The sequence below is a fragment of the Hemiscyllium ocellatum genome, chromosome 5, assembly GCF_020745735.1.
Source record: "Hemiscyllium ocellatum isolate sHemOce1 chromosome 5, sHemOce1.pat.X.cur, whole genome shotgun sequence".
In the NCBI taxonomy this organism is placed as follows: domain Eukaryota; kingdom Metazoa; phylum Chordata; class Chondrichthyes; order Orectolobiformes; family Hemiscylliidae; genus Hemiscyllium; species Hemiscyllium ocellatum.
Window position 1 is genome coordinate 46,921,859 of NC_083405.1, and position 23,685 is coordinate 46,945,543.

At 41.1% G+C, this 23,685-nt stretch overlaps 1 protein-coding gene across 1 annotated transcript in view; it reads left to right on the plus strand.

Annotated features, from left to right (window-relative positions):
* The window catches only part of agmo (alkylglycerol monooxygenase), a 344,128-nt gene that overhangs the window by 223,710 nt on the left and 96,733 nt on the right, over positions 1-23,685 (plus strand). Inside the window, exons 8-11 of the mRNA XM_060825437.1 lie at positions 3,947-4,026; positions 14,905-15,039; positions 20,415-20,531; positions 22,945-23,027. Coding sequence (XP_060681420.1) covers positions 3,947-4,026; positions 14,905-15,039; positions 20,415-20,531; positions 22,945-23,027 — 415 coding nt within the window. The remainder of the gene's footprint in view (positions 1-3,946; positions 4,027-14,904; positions 15,040-20,414; positions 20,532-22,944; positions 23,028-23,685) is intronic.

Below are 23,685 nucleotides of genomic sequence, written 5' to 3' on the forward strand. Positions count from 1 at the left end.
GTTGTTCTCCCATTTGTGCAGTTTTGTCTCATCTTAATTGTTGAACTTGAAGTTGTTTTTTACAAAAAGTATCATTTGTCACTTAAGTAAACTAGTATTAACCCTGGGTAATGCTGTGTTAGATCTCTTGCAGTGTTAGTTGAAGTTTATGGAAGGAATGAGAGAGAGAGGAAGACCAGGTGACTGCAAAACAGTAGGACTTGCAGAGTACACTTGTACTGAGGCAACAGTTAAAGTGAGGGTAATATTGGGACCTTCATGCATACTTCAGGAGCAGTCACTGTCAGAGAGCCAGGCGACTTGGCAACAACTTGACTGAATCTGACCAAACATCAAATAGTAACATCATAGGACAACTGTAAATGCATTGTTTGGTGAGAAGCTTCTGTCAGGGAGTGAGTTCAAATCGCCAAAAACTGATAAAAGTGTGATTTGTGAAGAGTAACTTCTCAGATTACATTAAGGAACAAGTCAAAAAGGGAGCAAACTCAAATCAAGTCAAAATAAACTAAAATAATAAAGTAAAACAGAAGAAAATAAAGTTAACATAAGTGAAATCAGGTTTACAGCTAGGTTTTATAGTAAGTTTATACATATTCTAAGGGTAACAAACAGTTATAGGATGGCAGGTCAACTCAACCAAGTAGAGTGTATATCTTGCACGATATGTGAATTCATGGATATTAATTATATCTCTAACAAATATATCTGCAGGGATGCCAGTTGCTGCACAAGCTTGAGCTCTGGGTTTTGGAACTTGAGTAGTGCTGGAGTCTCTGTTGTGCAGTCACGAGATAGAGGACTACATACGTAGAATATGTAGGAAGGTTATCATACCATGAATTAGACACTAGCAGGCATAGAAAGCAGTGGTGACCATCAGGCAACCTAGGAGAACTGGACACATAGTTTAGGAGTCCCCTGAGTTCCTTGTGCTTGCTGATTTCTGTAATTAGTTTCCAAAATGGAGCACCAGTGGTTCCTCGGGGGAGTGCTGCCAAAGCCAAGTCCATGGCAGCACAGGGTCTTGGGTGTACATGAAGGCGGAAGAAGAATGGCAGAGCAATAGTATTAGGGGATTCCATAATCAAGGGATCAGACAGACATTTCTGTGGCATGAAATGTGACTGCAGGAAGAAGCGTTGTCTCCCTGGTTCTCGGGCCAAGGATGTTGTGGAGCAAGTGCAGGATATTGTTTGGGAGGGGGGGGAGATGGGACAGGGGAAGATTCTGTTAGAAGTTCTGGTCCAGATTAGTACCAATGACATAGGTCAGAACAGGGATCAGATCCTGAAAGCAGAATTCAGGGATTTAAGAAGGACATTTAAACAATGTGATCTCAAGCACTGGATTACTCCTTGTGCTACATGCATAAGAAGGAGGATTGGCTGATCAAATACATAGCTGGAGAACTGCTGTAGAAGTTTTCTGAAGAATTGGGACAGGCTGTGAGGCAGGTGAGGTCCGTTACATTAAGGAACATGACTAAAAGGGAGCAAACTCAAATCAAGTCAAAGTGAACTAAAATTCTAATCTAATCAGTACAGACAGATCACACCATACAAAGCTCATAGGGGGATAAAACAGGGTAAGGAATATCAATGAAGAAAAGGGACAGCACGGTGGCTCAGTGGTTAGCACTGCAGCCTCAAAGCGCCAGGGACCCAGGTTTGATTCCAGCCTTGGGCGACTGTCTGTGTGGAGTTTGCACATTCTCCCCGTGTCTGTGTGGGTTTGCTCCGGTTTCCAATGTCATATTCCTTTGATCAGCCAATCCTCCTGTTCTTATGCATGTAGCACTGGGAGTAATCCTGATTACTGTTCTTGAGATCCGATTGTCTAAATTTCTTTCTTAAATCCCTGAATTCTGCTTTCAGGATCTGTTCCCTGTTCTGACCTATGTCATTGGTACCATTCGGGACCAAAACAGGTTATGTTTGAACAGGATTAACATTCCAGCAAGGAAATGTCTAGTATTGTTGGGAGTGAGTTAAAACTAGTTTGTCAAGGGGAATAATTTAAAAATAAAGGAGTTGCCAATTAGGACCGAGATGAGGATAAATTCTTTTACTCAAATGGCTGTGACTTTTTGGAATTTTCTACCCCAGAAGGCTATGGAAGCTCAGTTTTTGAGCATATTTAAAGTAGAGATTGACAGATTGCTGACTACTAATGGTGTAAAGGGTTCTGGGTCGGCTAAAGGCACCAGGATGTTTGATCAGCTTGATTGTTTTAAATGGTCGAGTAGACTGAAGAGCTCCTATCTACACCTATGGAAGATGCGGGATGAGAAGATCCCAAGGGGAACATTGGAATAACTGGTTCTAGATGTGACAAGGTGTGTATAAGAATTTTGGCAGCAAAAGATTGGTTCAGATAAGGACTACAACAGAACATAGAGAAGTAAATATGTGACTTTTGCAATAGAGAGTATCTGGGATCAGGAATACATGAGTACGTCAAGAACGTGGAACGTCTGGACCACATTGAGAGAAGGTCTCAGGAGAAGGTGACAGATTTGAGGCTGAGCATTTCTGTAGATTCCTTTTGTTTGGAGTGCATATGACATTTTAAACCAGAGGGTTGAACCTTGCATTTGAGGACAGGAATGCAGATCACCTGTGATATATTGAACTCAACATTTTTAAAAACAGTTGGTGAGAATTAAAATTTTACTTGCTTTAGTTCAGCTATATAAGCCTTGAAGTTGGCTTTCTTGAGGCTTCCTGGAGGGATGCATTTGAGCTAATAGGAGGATTTATAATCGGCCTCTGTGAGGACCATCAAGTAAAGGAATGATAAGATTAGATTTCCTACAGTATGGAAACAGGTCCTTCTGCCCAACAAGTCCACACCGACCCTCTGAAGAGTAACTCACCCATGACCCGTTCCCCTACTAATGCACCTATCACTATGGGCAATTTAGCCATGGCCAGTTCACCTAACCTGCACATCTTTGGATTAAGGGAAGAAACCGGAGCACCCGGAGGAAACCCACACAGACATGGGGAGAATGTGCAAACTCCACGCAGACAGTCGCCCGAGACTGGATTCGAACATGGGTCTCTCATGCTGCAAGACAGCAGTACTAACCACTGTGCCACCCCTAATGAGAGGAATGAGGGGAATATGTAAGGAAGATAGAGGGTAGGCAGAGGCATGGAATGAATCAAATTGGGGGAAAGACTATAGCACAGGAAGGAGGTGAAGAGGAGGATGTGTGTCAGAGGGGGTAATGCTTGGCAAACCATGAGAGAGGGGATAGGTCTGTACAGATGATGAGTAGATGTACTCGTGATAGAAGAAAAATGTAAAGGGGACAATGAGATAAGGAGAGGGAAGAAGAAAAGGATGTAAAAAAGGAGGCAAAGTGGTATGACAAACAGGAAAAGCAGGATATGTGACTGACAGGACGTTCTTCTGGAATCAATGGTAGCAAGGAGATTTTCATTTAGCATCCCCAACTCCAGAGCTTTAGAATCAGAGATGTTCAAGCCAACATGAAGTGTATGTAAATAGCCTCATTCGTGTTTATGTGATAGTGATTCATCAAGTTAAACACAATAATATAGTTGATACATCATTGCTGATTTCACCAAGTCTTCACAGACTGGATAATTTGAATCGTGCTGGTGTGTAAACTGGCTGGAATGGTCACTACAGTCCAGTTGTTACATTTGAAAAGTATTAAGCATTTTTAAAATGTTCTGATGGATTCTTGTTTTGCACTGACATTAATCCATTAAAAATACTTCTGTGTTTTTCGGAGTTTCTCCCAGTGTGTAATGATGAAACTTAGGAAGCAACACACTTCTTAGCTTATAACCTACAGCAAATATTTAGCAGCAAAATGAACATTTAATGCTATTAACATTCCTTTATTTTAATAAATGGAGAATCAGGCAGAATGATGCATGGCTGTGTCTATTTCTCTTTGGTGAAACAGGTACTTTTGCGCCAGAGAATGAGAAAGTGATATTTGGCTTGACTCACCCAATCAATGCATTTGAACCTCTCTGGGTGCAGGTACGTATTTTCTTAATTTGACACAAAACATTTACTCTATTATTAAATTATCTGTACAGTTTGTTTCAAGATCATAGTCTTCTGCAACAATATTAAACCAGAAATTGTTTTTCATGTTGTGAGGCTATAATTACTCCCTTGAGGTGATTTAACTTTAACAGAATGCAAATTTAAAATGAAGGCTAAAGTTGAAACAATAATGCAAACTGGTTTTCACATAAAGACTGCTAATAGTTTCAACACGTATTTTACAAAGGGAAACAGTATCACATAATCCATTCAGCCTCACGGACAATCTAAATTTTTTTTGTAGTTTTTCTATCATTTTCATTTTTTTTGGTTGCAACTGTTGCCAAATAAATTTTGATTCATTAAGATATAATAAAAGCATAGAAATAATATCACTGGACTAGAAGTCAGAAACACCTGACAAAGCTCAAAGAAACAGGTTTCAAATCCCACCATACCAGCTGTAGAAATTTAAATTCACTTAATGAACTGTAGATATAAAATTGGACTTTGTAACGGTGGCTACTAACATTGGTGTAAAAACCTATCTGGTTCACTAATTTCCTGAAGGTAACAAAATCTGATGTGTTGACCAGATGGGGCCTACATATGACTCCAAGATCCATAACAAAACTGTTGACTCTAACTTGCCCTTTAATTAGTTATCTATTAAGTTCAAAAGCAATTAAGGATGGTTATCAAAAACTTGCCTCCTTAGTGATGCTTAAATGGTTCATCATTATTGAAACCACAGATATTATTCTTTAATATGTTTACTCCCTTCAATCTATTATGATATTTGTATCCTTTAGTCGACATTAAGCAGAGATTTAGCTATCAAGGGGAGGTGAGTTCAGGATGGTGGACGATGTTAAAGCCCTGAAAACTAACCCTGGGTTAGAGGGCTGCTGATCTGACTCAGCACCAGACTGAGCCCATCAGGTTTGCGGAAAATGCTAAAACATACTGGAACTGACAGGGTCAGCAATCGAAAAAGTAGTCATTGGTCAGGGGTTACCATGCTTTTCCAGTCGTCGTCAAGGATGTTATTATTGGAGGCTCCTGCCCAGCACTATTCCTCCCCAATCCTCTATCTTTAGCCTGAGGTTGTGAACTCTCTAAAAGCCGAATTGTGAGAATGTGAAAGCAATGGTGTGAAGAAATGAAGGGCAATATTTTTGTAGGATGGCAGTGATACAAGGGGACTACTACTAAGGGCAAGTGTTGGCTATTCACAAGAATGGGTGAGGGGATGACCAAAGAGAAATGATTGGAGCTGTTAAGTATGTGCATTGTGGAGTGCTGTGTAAGAGAATGCTTGAGTGGTGAGCCTCGCCCTCTGTTGGTGCTAAGCCATTCACTTTTTCAGTCTGCCTTAGACCTTAGACCTCTTGGGCAGTATCTCCAGATTTAAAGGACTAATTCCAACTGTTCACTTCCTCATCTACTTCCACCAATCTTATTTTAAGAAGCCTGACTTTTTCCGCTGTACTTCATAAGTATTTGTGCAGTTCCTCAGCAGGACCTGCAGATAAGAGTCAAAACCCTGTGGGGCTTGGAACAATGGCCTCATACCAGGGTGGCATGGTGGCTCAGTTGTTAGCACTGCTGCCTCACAGCGTCAGGGACCCGGGTTCAATTCTAGCCTTGGACGAATGCCTGTGTGGAATTTGCACATTCGCCCCATGTCTGCGTGGGCTTCCTCCGGATGCTTTGATTTCCTCCCACAATCCAAAGTTAAGTGAACTGACCAAGCTCAAGTGCCCATAGTGTTCAGCGATGTGTAGATTAGGTGCATTAGTCAGGGAAAATGTAAAGTAATAGGGTAGGGGGATGTGTCAGGATGGGATACTCTTCAGAGGGTCAGTGTGGACTTGTTGGGCCAAATGGCCTGTTTCCACACTATAGGGATTCTATGATCGTGGAGAGGGTTTTTTTTAAGCTTCCTTTCCATTCCTGCAGTTCCTGACACTTCAGGAATCAATTTCATTATCTGCTGGGAAAACCCTTTGGTTGCCAGGCTCTGAGTGTAATTCAGGCTGGTCTCTCCAGTTGAGAATCTCTGAAGTGGGCTGCTAACGTCTTAGCTGAGTTAAAGATCTGCAGCAAAACTTGCATCAGTATCAACCGGGTACAGCTGCCCACTTCCAACCTTCCCAATGTGTGAGGACCTGCACATTTTCAACTCATTAAAAAAAAATTCCCTTTGATGAACTTTGAACTCCACAGCTGGCTGCTAATATGCACCAGACTGTTCAGGTTTGCCAACAACACTTTGAACAATACAGTCCTGACCACTCCAGACCATTCACATTATGTTTCTTGGCTGAGAGCCCAGACATCTATTAGACTATTCAAAATAAAATTGAGCTCCTGAGAAAACATTACTTGTTTGACAACTGTCATTCTCTGATTTCTTCTGTTAACTGCACAGCGCTTATTTATACTTGATTAAGACGTTTCATGTTCTTGCAGTTTCTGCTACTGTTACTGTAAAGCTCTTGTAACAGTATTCCTATTCTCGCAATAGGAAGCGTTGGTTCTATACAGAGTATCACTCTTGAATGGATATGGAAATAATATAGCTTAACATGGACAAGCCACAGGGAATGGGTGTGTGAAATAGCTTGGCGTGACGGGTATAGGTAAAATGTTTTGAACTTTCTCTTCAAAATGTTCCTCCGGGTGCTCTGGTTTCCTCCCACAATCCAAAGATGTGCAGGTTAGGTGAATTGGCCATGCTAAATTGCCCATAGTGTTCAGGAATTGTGTAGGTTAGGTGCATTAGGGGAAATGTAGAGGAATAGGGGAATGGGTCTAGGTGGGATACTATTCGAAGAGTTGGTGTGGACTTTTTAAGGCCAAATGGCCTATTTCCACACTCTAGGGATAGTAGGATTCTATGACTTCTGAGCTGCTGTGAATCACAACTCTTTGAAAAGCTGGATCAATTCCTTAAAGACTGCAGAGGGCTAGGTCATGCCTATCTCTGTAATGGACCTGGCCTGGTTGGGATGAAGGCTTGTGATCCAAACAAACCTGCATCATTAACATGGAACTGCTGAAACTTTTAAACCCTGAGAATGGGGTTGGGAATCGTAGAATTGGGTCTTGGCTGCCATCTTCATTCCTCCATAGAGTTTCCTCGCATGTGAACACCAAGCTCACCCTCTGGGATCATATTTACTCCACTCTCATCACCCATTGCCTGTCAGATGTTTTGTAAATTAAACTTGTGCAATTCAATATTTGATCCATCAGTTGATAATGCCATATTTCAGATCGCGTTGCAACCCACTAATTGTAAAGGGTGTGTCTGCTTTGCATTTAAAGTTCAAGAAAATCAATTTATTTGGTGGTTACTGGTTCAGACTTTTACACTTTGCCATAGGTAGGGTTGTAGGGGTGTGTGTGTGTGTGTGTGTGTGGTGGTGGGGGGTGGGGGGGGAAACTGTCCAGTTCAATTCTCCAGGAGATCTTTTTTCTACCCTCCCCTGACACGCTGGCAATATTCCAGGCAGTGCAGCCTTACAACTCTTATCCTTACAACTGAGGCCCTAAAGCTGCCAATTATTGACTGTCAAGTTTCCATTTTAGTGAATAACTTAATGCTTTGGAATAATTAGAATATGTGCACCTGACATTGTAATTAGCAGTACAAATACTCCAACGTTCAAGAGGAGCCTTATATGAGAATGCGATGTTATGTCCTCCCGTCTCGGAAACGTAACCATTAGTGGTGCATCCTGGTTTGAGTCACAAGTCTGCATCCTACACTTCAAAGCAATATGGATTGTGCTGATTTTGTTTACCATTCTGGTGATACTTCAAACTCAGTTAATGACAGCAAACAAAGAAAAAGTATTGAGCTGAAAATGTGTTGCTGAAAAAGCGCAGCAGATCAGGCAGCATCCAAGGAACAGGAGATTCGACGTTTCGGGCATAAGCCCTTCTTCAGTATCTGCAAACCTCACTTTCTCCTCAAAGAAAAAGTATTCTAAATCTCACAGTCAAAGAAGTGCGAAGAAGCAGGCAAAGGCTTAAGTAGCTCAGGAAGAGAAAAATGCACTGATTTTCCAGAAACCTTAAAATCAATAGCGTATATTATATATCTCTCTACTTTTGTGCATCAACTTTGCAATTGCAATCTTATTCTTTTACTTTTTAATAAGAATACAGCATAAGGAATATAGGATTGAATCAGGCACTTGGTGCCACTGAGAGTTAAAATGATAACACATTCACCATCTGGAACTGCAGGAGGCTTTCAAGGAATAGAAGTGCACCCTCTCCAATAAGCTTTAATTGACAGTGGAGCTTTGCATTAAACAGTGATGTGCTGCTCAAGTACACCTCTGTGCTGTTGGGGCATGAGGATAATTTACAGAGATAAATAAAACACTGAATAAATGAGTTAAATGTGGCCACTTTTCCTTTATGATTTGAAATGCTCCCAGTATACAAATTTACAGCACCATTAGACACAGAAGCAGAATTAAGCTATTCAGCCTATCGAGCCCGCTCCACCATTTGATCATGGCTGAGATTTGATCATTCCACAGATTAACCACCAGCTAACTAAGGAAGTTCCTCTTCATCTCAGTTCTAAAGGGTCATCCCTTTACTCTGAGGCTGTGCCCTCAGGTCCTAGTCTCTTCTACTCATGGAAGCATCTCCATATCCACTCCCCCACACCTCTCCATAATCTATAAGTTTCAATCACATCCTCTCTCTTCCTTCTAAACTCCACAGAGTTCAGATCCAGAGTCCTCAACCACTCCTCATACAACAAGTCCTTCATACCTGGGGTCAATATTGTAAACCTCCTTTGGACTCCATCCAATGCCATAAGACCATAAGACCATAAGACATAGGAGTGGAAGTAAGGCCATTCGGCCCATCGAGTCCACTCCACCATTCAATCATGGCTGATGGGCATTTCAGCTCCACTTACCAGCGTTCTCCCTGTAGCCCTTAATTCCTCGAGACAACAAGAATCTATCAATCTTCTTTAGATATATGGCCTAAAACTACTCACGATTTCCCAAATACGGTCTGACCGGACCATTATAAAGCCTCAGCAATACATTTCTGCTGTTGTATTCTAGTCCTCGTGAAATGGATGCTGACATTGCATTTGCTTTTCTAACTGCCAATTGAACCAGTAAGTTAATCTAAGACAATCCTGAACTAGGACTCCCAAGTGCCTTTATGTTTCAGATTTCCAAAGCCTTTCCCTAATTTACAAAATAGTCTTGCCTTTATTCTTCTTACCAAAATACATAACCTCACACTTTCCCACGGTGTATTTCATCTTTCGGTTCTTTACCCACTCTCCTTGATTGTCCAAGTCCTTCTGCAGCCTTTCCACTTCCTCAGCACTACCTGACCTTCCATCCATCTTTTTTGTCATCTGCAAACTGAGCAGTAAAGTCTCAGTTCCCTCATCCAGTTCCTTAATCTATAACCAAATTTCAAAATAAGGGACATACACCATGCATTAAATACAGTTTAATTTTGGTTTTCAACATTTCTTTGTGATCTCAGAGCCTTAACTCTGATCACTGCCAGAATACCTGTGTATTGTTATAAAATCTAAGTAGCAGCAAATTGAAAACTGACTTAGATGCAGAAAGTAATGATCACCATTATTTTTGATATGAAGGTGGATCTAGTTATTAAAGGTAAGAAAGATTATTAGATTCATTATTGGATGAAAATGTAAATGGGTAGGTTAGTAAGTTTGCAGATGATACAAAGATCGTGGCGTTGTGAATAGTGTAGAAGGTTGCCAAAGGATACAGGGGGATAAAGATCAGTTGCAGATATGGAAAGAGAGATGGCAGATAGAGTTAATCCATTTAAGTTTGTAATATTGCATGTTGGGAGATCAAATATTAATGAAAAGTATACAGTTACTGGCAGGACCTTGAACAGCATTGATGTACAGAGGGATCTTGGGGTTCAAGTCTATGCTATCTGAAAGTAGTCACACAAGTAGATAGGGTGGTAAAGAAGACAAATGGCATGCTTGCCTTTATTGGTCGGGGAAATTGAGTACAAGAATCAGGAGGTCATGTTGCAGCTTCATAAGACTTTAGTTAGGCCACATTTAGAGTACAGCATTCAATTCTTGTTGCCACATTATAGGAAGGATGTGGAAGCTTTGGAGACCATGCAGAAAAGGTTTACCAAGATGCTGCCTGGATTAGAGGGTATGAACTATAAGGAGAGGCTAGAAAAACTCAGGTTGTTTTCTCTGAAATGTAGAGACTGAGGGGAGACTTGATAGAAGTCCATAAAATTATGAGATGCATAGATATGTTGACAGTCAAAATCTTTTTCCCAAAGTTGAAATGTCTAAAACTAGGGGGCATGCATTAGAGGTGAGAGAGGGGAAAGTTCAAAGGAGACGTGAGGGGCAAGTTTTTTACACATTGGGTGGTAAGAGTGTGGAACGCGCTGCCAGGGGTAGTAGTGGAGGTGGATATGATAAGGGGCATTTAAGAGACTTTTAGATAAGCACATGAATATGCAAGAAATAGAGGGATATGGATCAAGGGCAGACAGAAGGGTTTAGTTTAATTTGGCATTATGTTTGGCACAGCATCATGGGTCGAAGGGCCAGTTCCTGTGCTGGGTAAAAACAATGACTGCAGATGCTGGAAACCAGATTCTGGATTAGTGGTGCTGGAAGAGCACAGCAGTTCAGGCAGCATCCAAGGAGCAGCAAAATTGACGTTTTGAGCAAAAGTCCTTTATCAGAAATAAAGGCAGAGAGCCTGAAGCGTGGAGAGATAAGCTAGAGGAGGGGGGGGGAGGGATGGGGAGAAAGTAGCATAGAGTACAATAAGTGAGTGGGGGAGGGGATGAAGGTGATAGGTCAGGGAGGAGGGTGGAGTGGATAGGTGGAAAAGAAGATAGGCAGGTAGGACAGGTCATGGGGACAGTGCTGAGCTGGAAGTTTGGAACTAGGGTGAGGTGGGGGAAAGGGAAATGAGGAAACTGTTGAAGAGATGTTCCCTAAAGCGCTCTGCTAGGAGGCGCCCAGTCTCCCCAATGTAGAGGAGATCGCATCAGGAGCAACGGATGCAATAAATGATATTAGTGAATGTGCAGGTAAAACTTTGATGGATGTGGAAGGCTCCTTTAGGGCCTTGGATGGAGTGAGGGAGGAGGTTTTGCAGTTCCTGCAGTGTCAGGGGTAAGTGCCAGGATGGGTGGATGGGTCGTAGGGGGGCGTGGACCTGACCAGGTAGTCACAGAGTGAACGGTCTTTGTGGAAGGCGGAAAGGGGTGGGGAGGGAAATATATCTCTGGTGGTGGGGTCCTTTTGGAGGTGGCAGAAATGGCGGCGGATGATTTGGTTTCTACGAAGGTTTGTAGGGTGGAAGGTGAGCGCCAGGGGCGTTCTGTCCTTGTTATGGTTGGAGGGGTGGGGTGCTGAGGGCGGAGGTGCGGCCTGTAGACGAGATGCGTTGGAGGGCATCTTTAACCATGAGGCAAGGGAAATTGCCGTCTCTAAAGAAGGAGGCCGTCTGGTGTGTTCTGTGGTGGAACTGGTGGAGGCGGAGGAATCGGCAATAAGGGATGGCATTTTTGCAAGAGGTAGGGTGGGAAGAGGTGTAATCCAGGTAGCTGTGGGAGTTGGTGGGTTTGTAAAAAATGTCAGTGTCAAGTCAGTCGTCATTAATGGAGATGGAGAGGTCCAGGAAGGGGAGGGAGGTGTCAGAGATGGTCCAGGTAAATTTAAGGTCAGGGTGGAATGTGTTGGTGAAGTTGATGAATTACTCAACCTCCTCACGGGAGCATGAGGTGGCACCAATGCAGTCATCAATGTAGCAGAGGAAGAGGTGGGGAGTGGTGCCGGTGTAATCACGGAAGATCAACTGTTTTATGTAGCCAACAAAGAGACAGGCATAGCTGGGGCCCATACGTGTGCCCATGGCTACCCCTTTGGTCTGGAGGAAGTGGGAGGATTCAAAGGAGAAATTGTTAAGGGTGAGGACCAGTTCAACCAAACAAATGCGAGTGTTGGTGGAAGGGTACTGTTGGGGACGTCTGGAGAGGAAAAACGGAGGGCTTGGAGGCCCTGGTCATGGCGGATGGAGGTATAGAGGGATTGGATATCCGTGGTAAAGATGAGGCGTTGGGGGCTGGGGAAACGAAGTCTTGGAGGAGGTGGAGGGCGTGGGTGGTGTCTCGAACATATGTGGGGAGTTTCTGGACTAGGGGGGGTTAGGACAGTGTCGAGGTAGGTAGAGGTGAGTTCAGTGGGGCAGGAGCATGCTGAGACAATGGGTTGTCGAGGGTGGTCAGACTTGTGGAACTTGGGAAGGAGGTAGAACCGGGTAGTGCAGGGTTCCCGGACTATGAAGTTGGAAGCTGTGGGTGGGAGATCTCCTGAGGTGATGAGGTTCTGTATGGTCTGGGAGATGATGGTTTGGTGATGGGGGTGGGGTCATGGTCGAGGAGGCGGTAGGAAGAGGTGTCCTCGAGTTGGTGTTTGGCTTCAACGGTGTAGAGGTCAGTGCGCCAGACTACCACTGCTGGCTTGATGGTGAGGTTGGGATTGGAGCAGAAGGGTTGGAGGGCTGCGCGTTGTGAGAGTGAGAGGTTAGAGCGGGGGAGGGGCGTAGACAGGTTGAGGCGGTTAATGTCCCGGCGGCAGTTGGAAATGAAGAGGTCGAGGGCAGGTAATAGGCCAGTGCAGGGTGTCCAGGTGGATGCAGTGTGTTGGAGATGGGTGAGGGGGTCCACGGAAGGTGGGCGTGTGTCCTGATTGTAAAAGTAAGCTCGGAGGTGGAGGCAGCGGAAGAAGTGTACAACGTCACGGCGTGTATTAAATTCATTGATGCGTGGGCGGAGGGGGATGAAGGTGAGTCCTTTGCTGAGGACTGACCGTTTGTCCTCAGTGAGAGGAAGGTCCGGGGGGATGGTGAAAACTTGGCAGGGCTGGGAGCTGGGATCTGGTGTGGGTGTGGAGCTGGAAGTGGGGGCAGAGCCAGTAACTGGAGTGGGTGTGATGGTGGGGGGAATGGGGGTGGAGTCATGAGCAGGGGTGGTGCTCCCCTCAGGGTTCTGGGCCGGAAATGGTGACAGTGGGATATGGGGGGGGCATGTCAGCAGTGTGCAGGTGAATGGCGTTGTTGGGGGCGGAAGTGGTGGCAGACATGGCAGGAGGGGTGGCGGAAGTCACTGAGTGTGTGACATCAGCGATGATGCGAGGGGCGGAAGTGATGTCATGTGTGATGCTGCACAGTTCTATGTTCTATATGGAATAAAGTAGATTTGAGGTTAAAATCTGATCAGCCATTGTCTTATTGAATGGTGGACTGGTGCAAAGAGGCAAGTGGCCTACTGGTTTTCCATTTTTGTATGTTTCTATTCAGGTTAACAGGAGATGTGCAAAACCCCAAGAAGATGTGGAGTTATACCATTTGTGGTATTAACAATCCCCTGAGCATTATTCAAGGGCTTTTGCAGTATTGCAAGTCCCCAAGTTGGCTGTGGCAATAGATTTGTGGTTGAGGCTTTGATTTCTCTCCACAGCTGCTGCCAGACCTGTTGAGTTTTTCCAGCAATTTTTTTTTGTTGCTGATTTTAGCAATAATTATGATCTTTTAACTCTCAAGGATATAGCTTACAGCTGATATTTTCGAATCTAGAATTTTGCCAGTATGGACAACACAGCTTAGAATGATACTATCTTGTAAACCATTGTTTTATACCTACTTTTTTTCTGAAATGATTCTCACAATACATTTGTGTATATCAGTGTCTTATGGTGTGTGGCGAAAATCTTATTGCATGTGATTTTTTTGGGGGGGCAACATATTATTTCCACATTAGCGACAGATTGTTGCATGTTGTATATATTTTCCAAAAAAGATAGCAGTTTATTTTAAAAAGACAGATCATAAATGTTTAAAAACAATTTAAGTAGCAGCAAATTGAATAGTATATGATTTCTGGCCTTAACCAAACTGTTAACCCTAACATTTAATCCATACTGAAAACAGCAAAAGGGGAGAATGTTTACAGCAGGGAAATCCAGAAGTGTGACTTACCCACATGCCTTTTCAAATATAACAGCTGGATGCATTTTAAATATTTTCAAAAATATTTCCCACATCCAGCCAGCCTGATTAAATAGATTGGCAGGCTTTCAATCTGGAAAGAGCCAGGGAGTAAATGTTAGGTAAGCCTGACATTGTGTGGGGGTGATGATATGGATATGGTCGAGCTAGAGGTTGAATCTAATCCTGTGGTGGGAATTTAGCCCGACCAATTACAGAGAATATGAAGGTGAGATTGTGAGACTGAGGCATATCCGTTTACTCCTCATGGTCGACAAACATTTCGAAAAAGGCATTTCTTTGTCCCTTCTATGTTAAAAGTAAAATTATATCAAAGTTGATGAACTCTGTTTTCTTGAAAGGTTTTAGTGATTAACTCACATTCTGAAAGGGAGCTTGGTGACTCTATTCCCAAGTTGCCTCTGTTAAAGTTTGAAGTGGGCAAGATAGGGTCAAGTTGGAGAATTTGTTAGTAATTCTATCTGCTGCCCTTCTAGCACACCCAAAGCAGTGGGGTTAAAATTCTTCTCACATTTATCGATGAGGCTCCTTAACTTTTAACTGTGGATATGCGTTTTGATAAATGAGGCTAATAAATCTTTACGACGTAGGAGCTGAAGTAGACCATTTACCTCATTGAGTTTGCTTTACCATTCAATTACATCATGGATGACCTGACAGGAAAATGGAGTTGGAGACTGCCTCTTCCCCATAACATTTTGTTCCATCACTGATTAAATTAGTAGATGATAACTTCTGATTTTAATTTTTCACATTTCTTTTCCTCTAGTGCCATCACTTGCTTTACATTTGGAAGACATTTTGGGCAACCCCTGGCATAAGCAACAAGATGTCTGTCCTCTTCAAAGGACCAGGATGGCAACCAGGCAAACCCAGACTTGGGTGTCTTGAAGACATTCCCACAGTATGTAATGAAAAATATAACTTACATTAATAGAAGGGTAAGGACCAGGGAGAGATCCAGAATTTCTGCCTCAGGTAGTTAGTTAATGCTGTGCCACTTTGCACAATTCAATTATTTCAGAAACAAAAAAAAGTCCAAAATGTAAAATTTGCAATATTAAAATATTAATGATATGTCAACTTGTTCATGGTTACTTAACATATTTAAGAATGGGACAGGCTACTGACATGAAGGTTGGCACTTGTAGCTGATTCCACAGTGACTTTTATGTAGCTAGGAGCTTGAGAAAGGATATGTTTTGGGATAAAGGGGGAAGGAGGTTTGGGAAATACTATATGCATAGCTCTTCTTAAAAAAAATCTGTTTATGTATATATTTTGGAGGATACCTTTAAATTATTCCAATCATTAACTGTTACATTTAACATTGATTCTACTTTCTAAGAGAAAAGGGTACAAACAGTTTGTCAAAATTCGGATAAATTATATGATGATGCCGTTTTGGAGATTTGTAAGTAGGTGATTTGAAATGGATATTGAAAGGGTTTGCTTCTTGTAGATTGGGCTACATTGCTTATTCTTGGTAAAATAAAATAATGCTATTGTGGAAGGTGGAAATACTATTGGTGATGTTAAATTTATACCGAGTAATTCCCACCTCCAATGAAAATATTTATACCATAACCCATTAGAAGTGCTGTTGATTAAAAATCTAGTGGAGTCCTGTGCGTTAATTGAAATAAAATGTAACTATAAGTAGTTTCTAATGATTTGCCTCAAATTTCAAAGTAAGAATCTTCCACAAAAGCCAGATGGCTGCAAACTAAACCAGCAGTATTTATGAAACAATAAAACCTTGCCCGTCAAATAGGAAGTCTTGTGGCACAGTGGTAATATTTTGACAAGAAGTTTCAGGTTTAAGTCCTACATCAGGACTTGATAGTCTTGGCATGTCATAACAGAGCAATATATGTTGATTTATCAAACTCTAAGTACTTCTGGCATGGCCATATCTGACTTGCTGATATGTCTATGGGAGAGTTTCTGGGTCAGTTAAACTGCAGCACACGTCTTCATACAGTAAAACACACCATGAGTATGTTCTTGAGAAGTGCAAAGATCATCCTTCTTCCATGGTATGACCCACAACATCCTTCAAATGATGACACAGTCAACCCAACTGTACACCACCTGCAGAAGTCTGTCTCTCCCTTAGGCCATCTCTTGGGATCAAGAATGATTTGGTTCAACTTTCAGTTTGGTGGGTTCTCAGGTGACCGAGAAGTCCAGTGTACAGTTTGCAGACTTTGTCATATGTGGGGTAGGTGGTGCTTGGATGCTTTTGAGGAAAGGTTGTTTGAAGATTTATGCATTCTCTGTGTTGTTGATGAAATCTGTCAATATATTTTGTGCTTCCCAAAAACCAGACCTCCCATGAGTTGATGTGTATGTTGGACTAATTTTAAGGATGCTTTGAGGATCCACCAAAGCATCTTGTGGGAGTCTGCTGTTCTGGCTGAACTCAGATATGATCAGTTGTTTTGAGAGTCTGGTTTGAGGTGTACAAATGACAGAAGTGCACTAACTCATATCATGATGCATCATTATTGCAGTCTTTGATTGCTTGCATACTTTCAAATTCCAACTCCCAAATTAAAAAAAACCTCAGATTACACATGTACAAAGAAGTTTGGCAATGATGCTGTGTGACTATAAGAGGTAAACATGTAATAAATGTATTATCATTACTCTACAGCAAAAAAAATGAATAAAATGGGATTGTATTGATGGCACAATAACACTCTAATGGTATGTGGGTATACCTACAATAAGTTGACTTTTCGAAAATTCTTTCACGGGATGTGGGCATCGCTGGTTGTGCCAGCATTCATTGCTCATCCCTAGTTGCCCTCAAAAATGTAGCATGAGTTGCCTTCTTAAACTGCTGCCATCCTACAGCTGTAAGTAGACCATCAATGCACTTAGGATGGGAATTCCTGGATTTTGACCCAGTGACAGTGAAAGAACAATAATGTGTTTCCAAGTCAGGATCGTGAGTGGCTTGGAAGGAAAGTTGCAGGTGCTGGTATTCCTACACATTTTCTGCCTTTATCCTTCTCGATAGAAGCATTTGTGGGTTTGGAAGATGCTGTCTAAGAAGCCTTGGTGAATTTCTGTAGTGTATGCTGTAGATTGTACACACAGCCACTATTGAGTGTCCATGATGGAAGGATGAAAATTGTGGATGCCAATTAAGCAGGCTGTTTTATTCAGAATAATGACAAGTTTCTTGAGTTTGTTGGAGGTCCATTCAACCGGGCAAGTTGAGAATATTTCATCACATTCCCATCTTATGCTTTGTTGATGATAAACAGGTTTTTAGGAGTCAGGAGTTTATTAGCTTACATCAATATACCTAGCCTTGTTCTGCTCTTGTAACCATTGTATTTATAAGGACAGTCCAGTTCAGTTTCTGGTCAGTTGTAACCTCCAGGATATTGAGAGGAGAATCAGGGATGGTAATGCCATTGAATTTCAAGTGGAACTGGTTAGATTCTCTTTTATTGGAGGTGGTCATTGCCTTGCACTTGTGTGGCTCAAATGTTACTGGTCACATTTTAGCCCAGTCTACATATTGTCAAGGTTTTGCTGTGTTTTTGACAGCTGAGGAATCATTAATGATGCTGAACATTGTGGAGTCATCGGCGTACATCCTAGCTTCTAACCTTATGATAGAAGGAAAGTTATTGATGAAGGAGCTGAAGATGGTTAGGCCTAGGATAGACTCCTGAGGAACCCCTGCAGAGATGCTCCGGAGCTGAGATGACTGATTTCCAATGACCACAGCCAATCTCCCATGTGCCAGTTATGACTCACACCAGTGAAGGGATTTTCCACATATTCCTATTGACTGTAGCTTTGCTGTGGCTGCTCAATGTCAGGCACAGTTAAACACAACCTTGACGTCAAAAACAGTCACTTTCACCTCACCTAGTTCTTCTGTCCATATTTGGACTAAGACTGTAACGAGTTAAGGAACTGAATGGTCTTGGGGCAACCAAAACCATGCAGTTCAAGAAGACAGCTCAGCATAAGTGCAATGCAGAGGCGCAGTGCTACCTCTGAGGCTGACAACAAAATAAAACTCTTGCTGTTCTGCCTGTTTTACATTCCCAAGGCTGACATAATACTGGCTTAATCCAAACCTTACACTGTTCCAATTCAAGATTCAACCACCTGCACAATTAACCTCCTTGAGACAGACTGATAACTACATAATACTTCTTAAGATCTTCTTTTGTTAATTATACACTGCCTATTCTATACAGTATACTAGGAAGTTTGCAGAAAAAAAGTACAGTGCTCTCATTTGACGACTACTCATATACTATCAGAAATTTGTTACTATGCGCCCTGTAGAAGCATGCGGTTATTTTACGACATTGAGTTTTGAAAGTGTTTGACAAATAACTGATCCTCAAACTACTATTATCACGTACTAGCTCCCGTTTATTTAATAGGCCAAAGGTTAAGTACGCTTTTAAGAAAACATTTACAACTAACGGCAGAGGAACCAATGTAAAGTCCAAAAAGTACAATTACAGGAAATTGGTCTAGCAAGTTTGATGAAACCCTGCCCTCCAACAGCATTGTTTGGATTTACTGAAAACACCCTATAGTAGAAATTTCATAAGACAGGACTTCCACAAGGAAGTGGAGAAAACACTGGAGTGAAAGATTACTAAAAAGTATAGCAGACGGTAACTGTTGGCTTCATGTAAGTTTTCGCAAGGAGATCTGGGCAGAATTGTTATGTAATATATTTTCACCATAGTACAACCAACTCTGAGTTTTTTGTTTCTTCTCCCTCAATGCAAAGAAGGAAGACAAAAATAAAGAATGCTGTTCCCATATCCACTGTGATTTTTGGAGTGATTGCTACCAAATGGATTGGCTACCTAGAAATGCAAAGTTGAAATGCAAAGTCCTAAGCCTAAAACTTAAGTTGTGAGGAAAACACTTAATTGAAATGAGTGCAAGTGTTGACCTTTGCTGGAACCTTACCATGCAGAAAAAAGAAGCACAAAGACTTGGCTAAGTGGGAAAGATTGCTTTTCTTATCTATTCCTCAATGTCAAAAGTAAGCAACATTGGCTTCCTTAAACCAGGTAGACCTAATGACACTCATTTAATGATGTATGGCAATGAAATGTTAATAGTAACAATATTGCTCCAAGTCAAGACTGTGTGATATTTGGAGGTGGTGATGTTCTTAGAACATTGTATTTTTTATCATGATGATGATAGTCACATCGATGGAAGTGAGTGAAGTAACCTTCTTGAGTCACTGCAACAAATTCAAGAATGGATGGAAGGTTGGCTATTAAGTCTAGTGACTATGACACTGATGAAGCAGACTGCTTTTCCTCAGATGATTTTGGTATTATTGGGTTTTCCTGCTTCTGAGCTCATCATGACGGGTGGTTAGTATTCCATCATATTTAAATATGAGCTTTGTAAATTATGACAATGCTTCATGAGTCGAGAGGTGCATCTTTTGCCCTGCCCTTGTAGTTGTGAATATGAGAGGATCTGGTTAATGGTGAACTCAGGATGTCAGTGTTGGTGGGCCCAGTAATGCATATGTCCTTGAAGATTGAAGGAGGTATTTGGGATTTTCTAGTTGGAGATAGTCAGCAAATAATCCTTATATGCACTTGCATGATATGAGGGCAACCTGCCAGCTTTTAAGCCATGCCTGGTGTTGTCTAGGTCCTACTACAGCTCTGATAGGCTACTTCATTTTTGGAGGAGTTGGAAATGGACCTGAAATCTGACCTTATGCTGGAAGGGATGTCAATGAAGAAGTGCATGATTAGTCAACTAACGCTGTCCTGAGGAACTCCTGCTGAACTGCATGGGAAGAAGTGAATTTGGCGAGTGGGTCCCCTTGTTTGATAATTGAAAGGAGGCTGAAACAACACTAATTTTCCCAAGTAGGTTTTTATTAATCAATGGGAATCAGTTGGGAAATCAAGTATCTTCTTGGCTCATTATGATACAAGTGCAATTTAATGGGGATGCTGGAAAACAGAAATTAAAAAAAAATGAAACTGACAGCAAGTCAGGCCACATATATGAAGAGAGAAACAGTTATTATCTTAAGTCAATGAACATTCATCACAGCTGTTTAATTCTAGTGATGAACACTGCAGCTAGGATGCACATGTGACCTATGCACCTTGGGATTCAAGAGAGCTGCCAGTTCTTGATGTCACATAGAGTGAAATGAAATGCCTGTAACTACAACAGTGAGTATTTAACATACACAGTTTACAAATAGTTTCTTGATTAAAATAATTTGTTTTCTTTCAGATTAGTGGAAATGAAATGCCACACAATCCCCAAATCCCTGTTTGGCTTCAACTGTATGCAGTTCTACATTTTATCTTCATTCTGGGTGTTTATCTACACATATTTGCTAACAAGTCTGTAAGTATTTGTGCTTTAATGTAATACGTTATGGAACACATTGCCCATTAATGAATGGTGTCCTGCAGGAATCAGTGCTGGGGTCTTGGATGAAGGGACCAAAGGTATGGTTGCTAAATTTGCTGAGAAAACAAAGATAGATCGGTGAGAACATTGTGAAGAGGACGTAAGGAAGTCATAAAGGAATATAGATGGTTAAGTGAGTGGACCTAGGAGGAGAGGGATCTAGATATACTAGTACATGAATTGCATAGGATTAGTATGTGGTTACAGCAAGTAATTAGGAAAGCTAATAACAATTATTTCTTGCCAGGGGTGTTGACTACATGAGTAGGGAAGCTATGCTTCAACTTTATTGCATATTGGTGAGACCACATCTGGAGTATTGTGCACAGTATTGGTAATCATATTTTAAAAAGGGTGTAAATGCATTGGAAACAGTTCAGAGAAGATTTACTGGACTAATACTGGAATGAGCAGGTTGTCTGTTAAGGAGGGGTTGAGCAGGCTAAGCTTGTATCGTCTAGCACTTCGAGTAAGACTCGATTTGGACATATATGATCCTTAGGGTCTTGGCAGAGTGGTTGTGGAAAGAATATTTTCTCTGGTGAGAAAATCTAAAATAAGGCATCACTGTTTAAACATGAGGAATCATCTATGTAAGACATGGACTGAGAGATTTCTTTTCCCACAGAGGATTCTGAATCCTTGAAACTCAAAAGGGGATGGAAGCAGTGTCCTTGAATATTTTTTTGGCAGGGGTAGATATATTCTTGTCGGACAAGGAAGTGAAATTTTATTGGGGGGAGTGGCATTTGGAGTAATCATATCAGCCATGGTCTTAGTGAATGGAGAAGCGGGTTCGAAGTATTGAGTGGCCTACTCCAGTTCCTAATTCGTATGAGAATTTGTACAAATTTATGATTAGGGTCTGTTCAAAACAAAACAGTCATTGTAACGAGTTGAGAGTTTGGAAATAGTTATAAAAATGGCCATTGAATTAACTTTCAAAGATCAAGGTGCTGATAATACTGTCCTTTACCCTCTGGAAATGCCCATTCTCTGAACACAACTTGTCAGGAGAGCACATGAAGACCTCTGAGCCCTGGAGGCCATCCTTGTTATGCCATCCTAGGATTTCAGGTATTTTATTTCAAGCAGATTGGACATCTGGACCTTTGCCCTCAATAGATGCAGATCCACATTTTGTACAGAAATATTAAGTACTCAGCCCTGTCAATTTCATGTCCTGTTATAATGCCCATGGAGAGTCCAGGTACCGGGGTATCTGAACATGTTGATTTGAGAATCTGGGCATCAAACAGAAGTCAGGCACAAGTGTGATTTTTTTTCCCAAATGGCAGTTTGGCAGTCTCTCAGACTCTATTCCTCAGACTACAGTCCTGCACTGGAGTGTAACTGTTAAAAACAAAACACATATTAATCCGACTGCGAGAATGGATCCTGTCATATGAACTATACCACTCGAGTAAGTTTAAGTGATCCAGATTACAAACTCCACTGATTATCTTAAAGTGATTGTAAGTAAGCTATTTGAACACTCAGGACTGTTCAGCAAATGTTACCCAATTGCAGAATTACAAAAAAACAGTAGATGTTTGTTTTGAGTTTGCAGTGTGATCTGTGTCCTGCCTTTGCAAAGAAACAAATCAGACAATTGTTGTGATATGACACCAATGACAAAAGGAATTATTACATCTTGTGCATTTTCAAATTTTGTAGGAGATTTGGGAAGTCCATGCTTTCATTGGAATTGACTTAAACAATTATCACTTTTTTCCTCTTTAGTATAATATGGTGTGATCTTTTGAAATTTGACATTCTTGTGTGTGTTCTGATTGCAAGGTGGCAACTTGTCTCTCTTATCAACACTAACCAGGTTAATTACTGTCCCTTATTTTGTGGGATGTTACTCTGATAAAAATGCATTTGTCTGCATAAAATCAAAGTGATTTGTTGACTGGGAAGTGTTTTGAAATTCTTTGAGGATGTGATAAGATGCAATATGAATATAATTTGTTTCTTTTCTATTCCTTTGGTATGTTGGTTCCTACTTCTTTTTGTCCCATTAAGATATTTAGTTTAACTTTTTCATGCTTCATTGCATAACATACAGCATCTTGAAACATAGTGAATATATTCTGAAATTGTTCTACCTTCCCCGGCAGACAAAGTAAAATTAAAATATATCAATGAATAGGATTGCCAAATAAAATAGCACATCTTGTGAGTTTTAAATGCTGTTGTAGCCTGCATACATAGTCTTTATTTGCTAAATTGCCATACAATTCTGGATCAAACTTGTTTCAAAATGTGTTTAAATCTTTTAACCCAACGATGCCAACCTCAGTTTCCTTTTGACAGGAGAATTTATTTTTGCTTGATTAAATAGGTTCTATCAGAATTCACAATCCTCTTGGGAATTGGATATGTAATACTCACGTTGAGTTCTGTTGGACTGATGATGGAGAACAGGCAAGAGAATTTTATTTTTGAAATTACCAAAATAATTGGTTCTCTTTCATTATAGCTTTCTCTTTTTATACCCTTATTTCATAATTGTCTTTCTATGAACTGCTTCATTTCTTATTTCTATTATACTGGGGTCGATTTTCATCTCAGCTGCATTCCAAAAGCAGGTGCAGAAGGGACATGATTTCAGTTGGAATTAGATGAAAATTTGTACCACTTGATTTCTATTAATTTCCAATCCTGTCCAATTCTTAGCTGGATCGAGGTTTGGGTTTATAGCCCAAACACAAGGTAACTAGCAGTATCATTAAAGTACTTGTGATGCTAACTGTTGGTTTGATGCACAATCTTCAATGTTATTTATTATAATTATGAGATACTGTGTTTTAAATTAGAAACTGTAGCTAGAGACTGAATGGGATTTGTACAACATTTATGAACTTCTGTTTATTTTAGACACTTTTGTGAGTCAGAAAGCCAAATAGTGGGGCCTCAAGACTTGTTAGAGATATCTAGACCTGTATTGTTAAGCTTAAAGAAAACATGCATAGCTTAGAAAGAGAGACAGTTAGCTTTACTTCTTTAATTTGTGTGGAGCAGTCCTGTGCTATCATTGAAATAGGATGTCTGTACAGACCAGTGCTCCTGAGAAAGGAAAGTC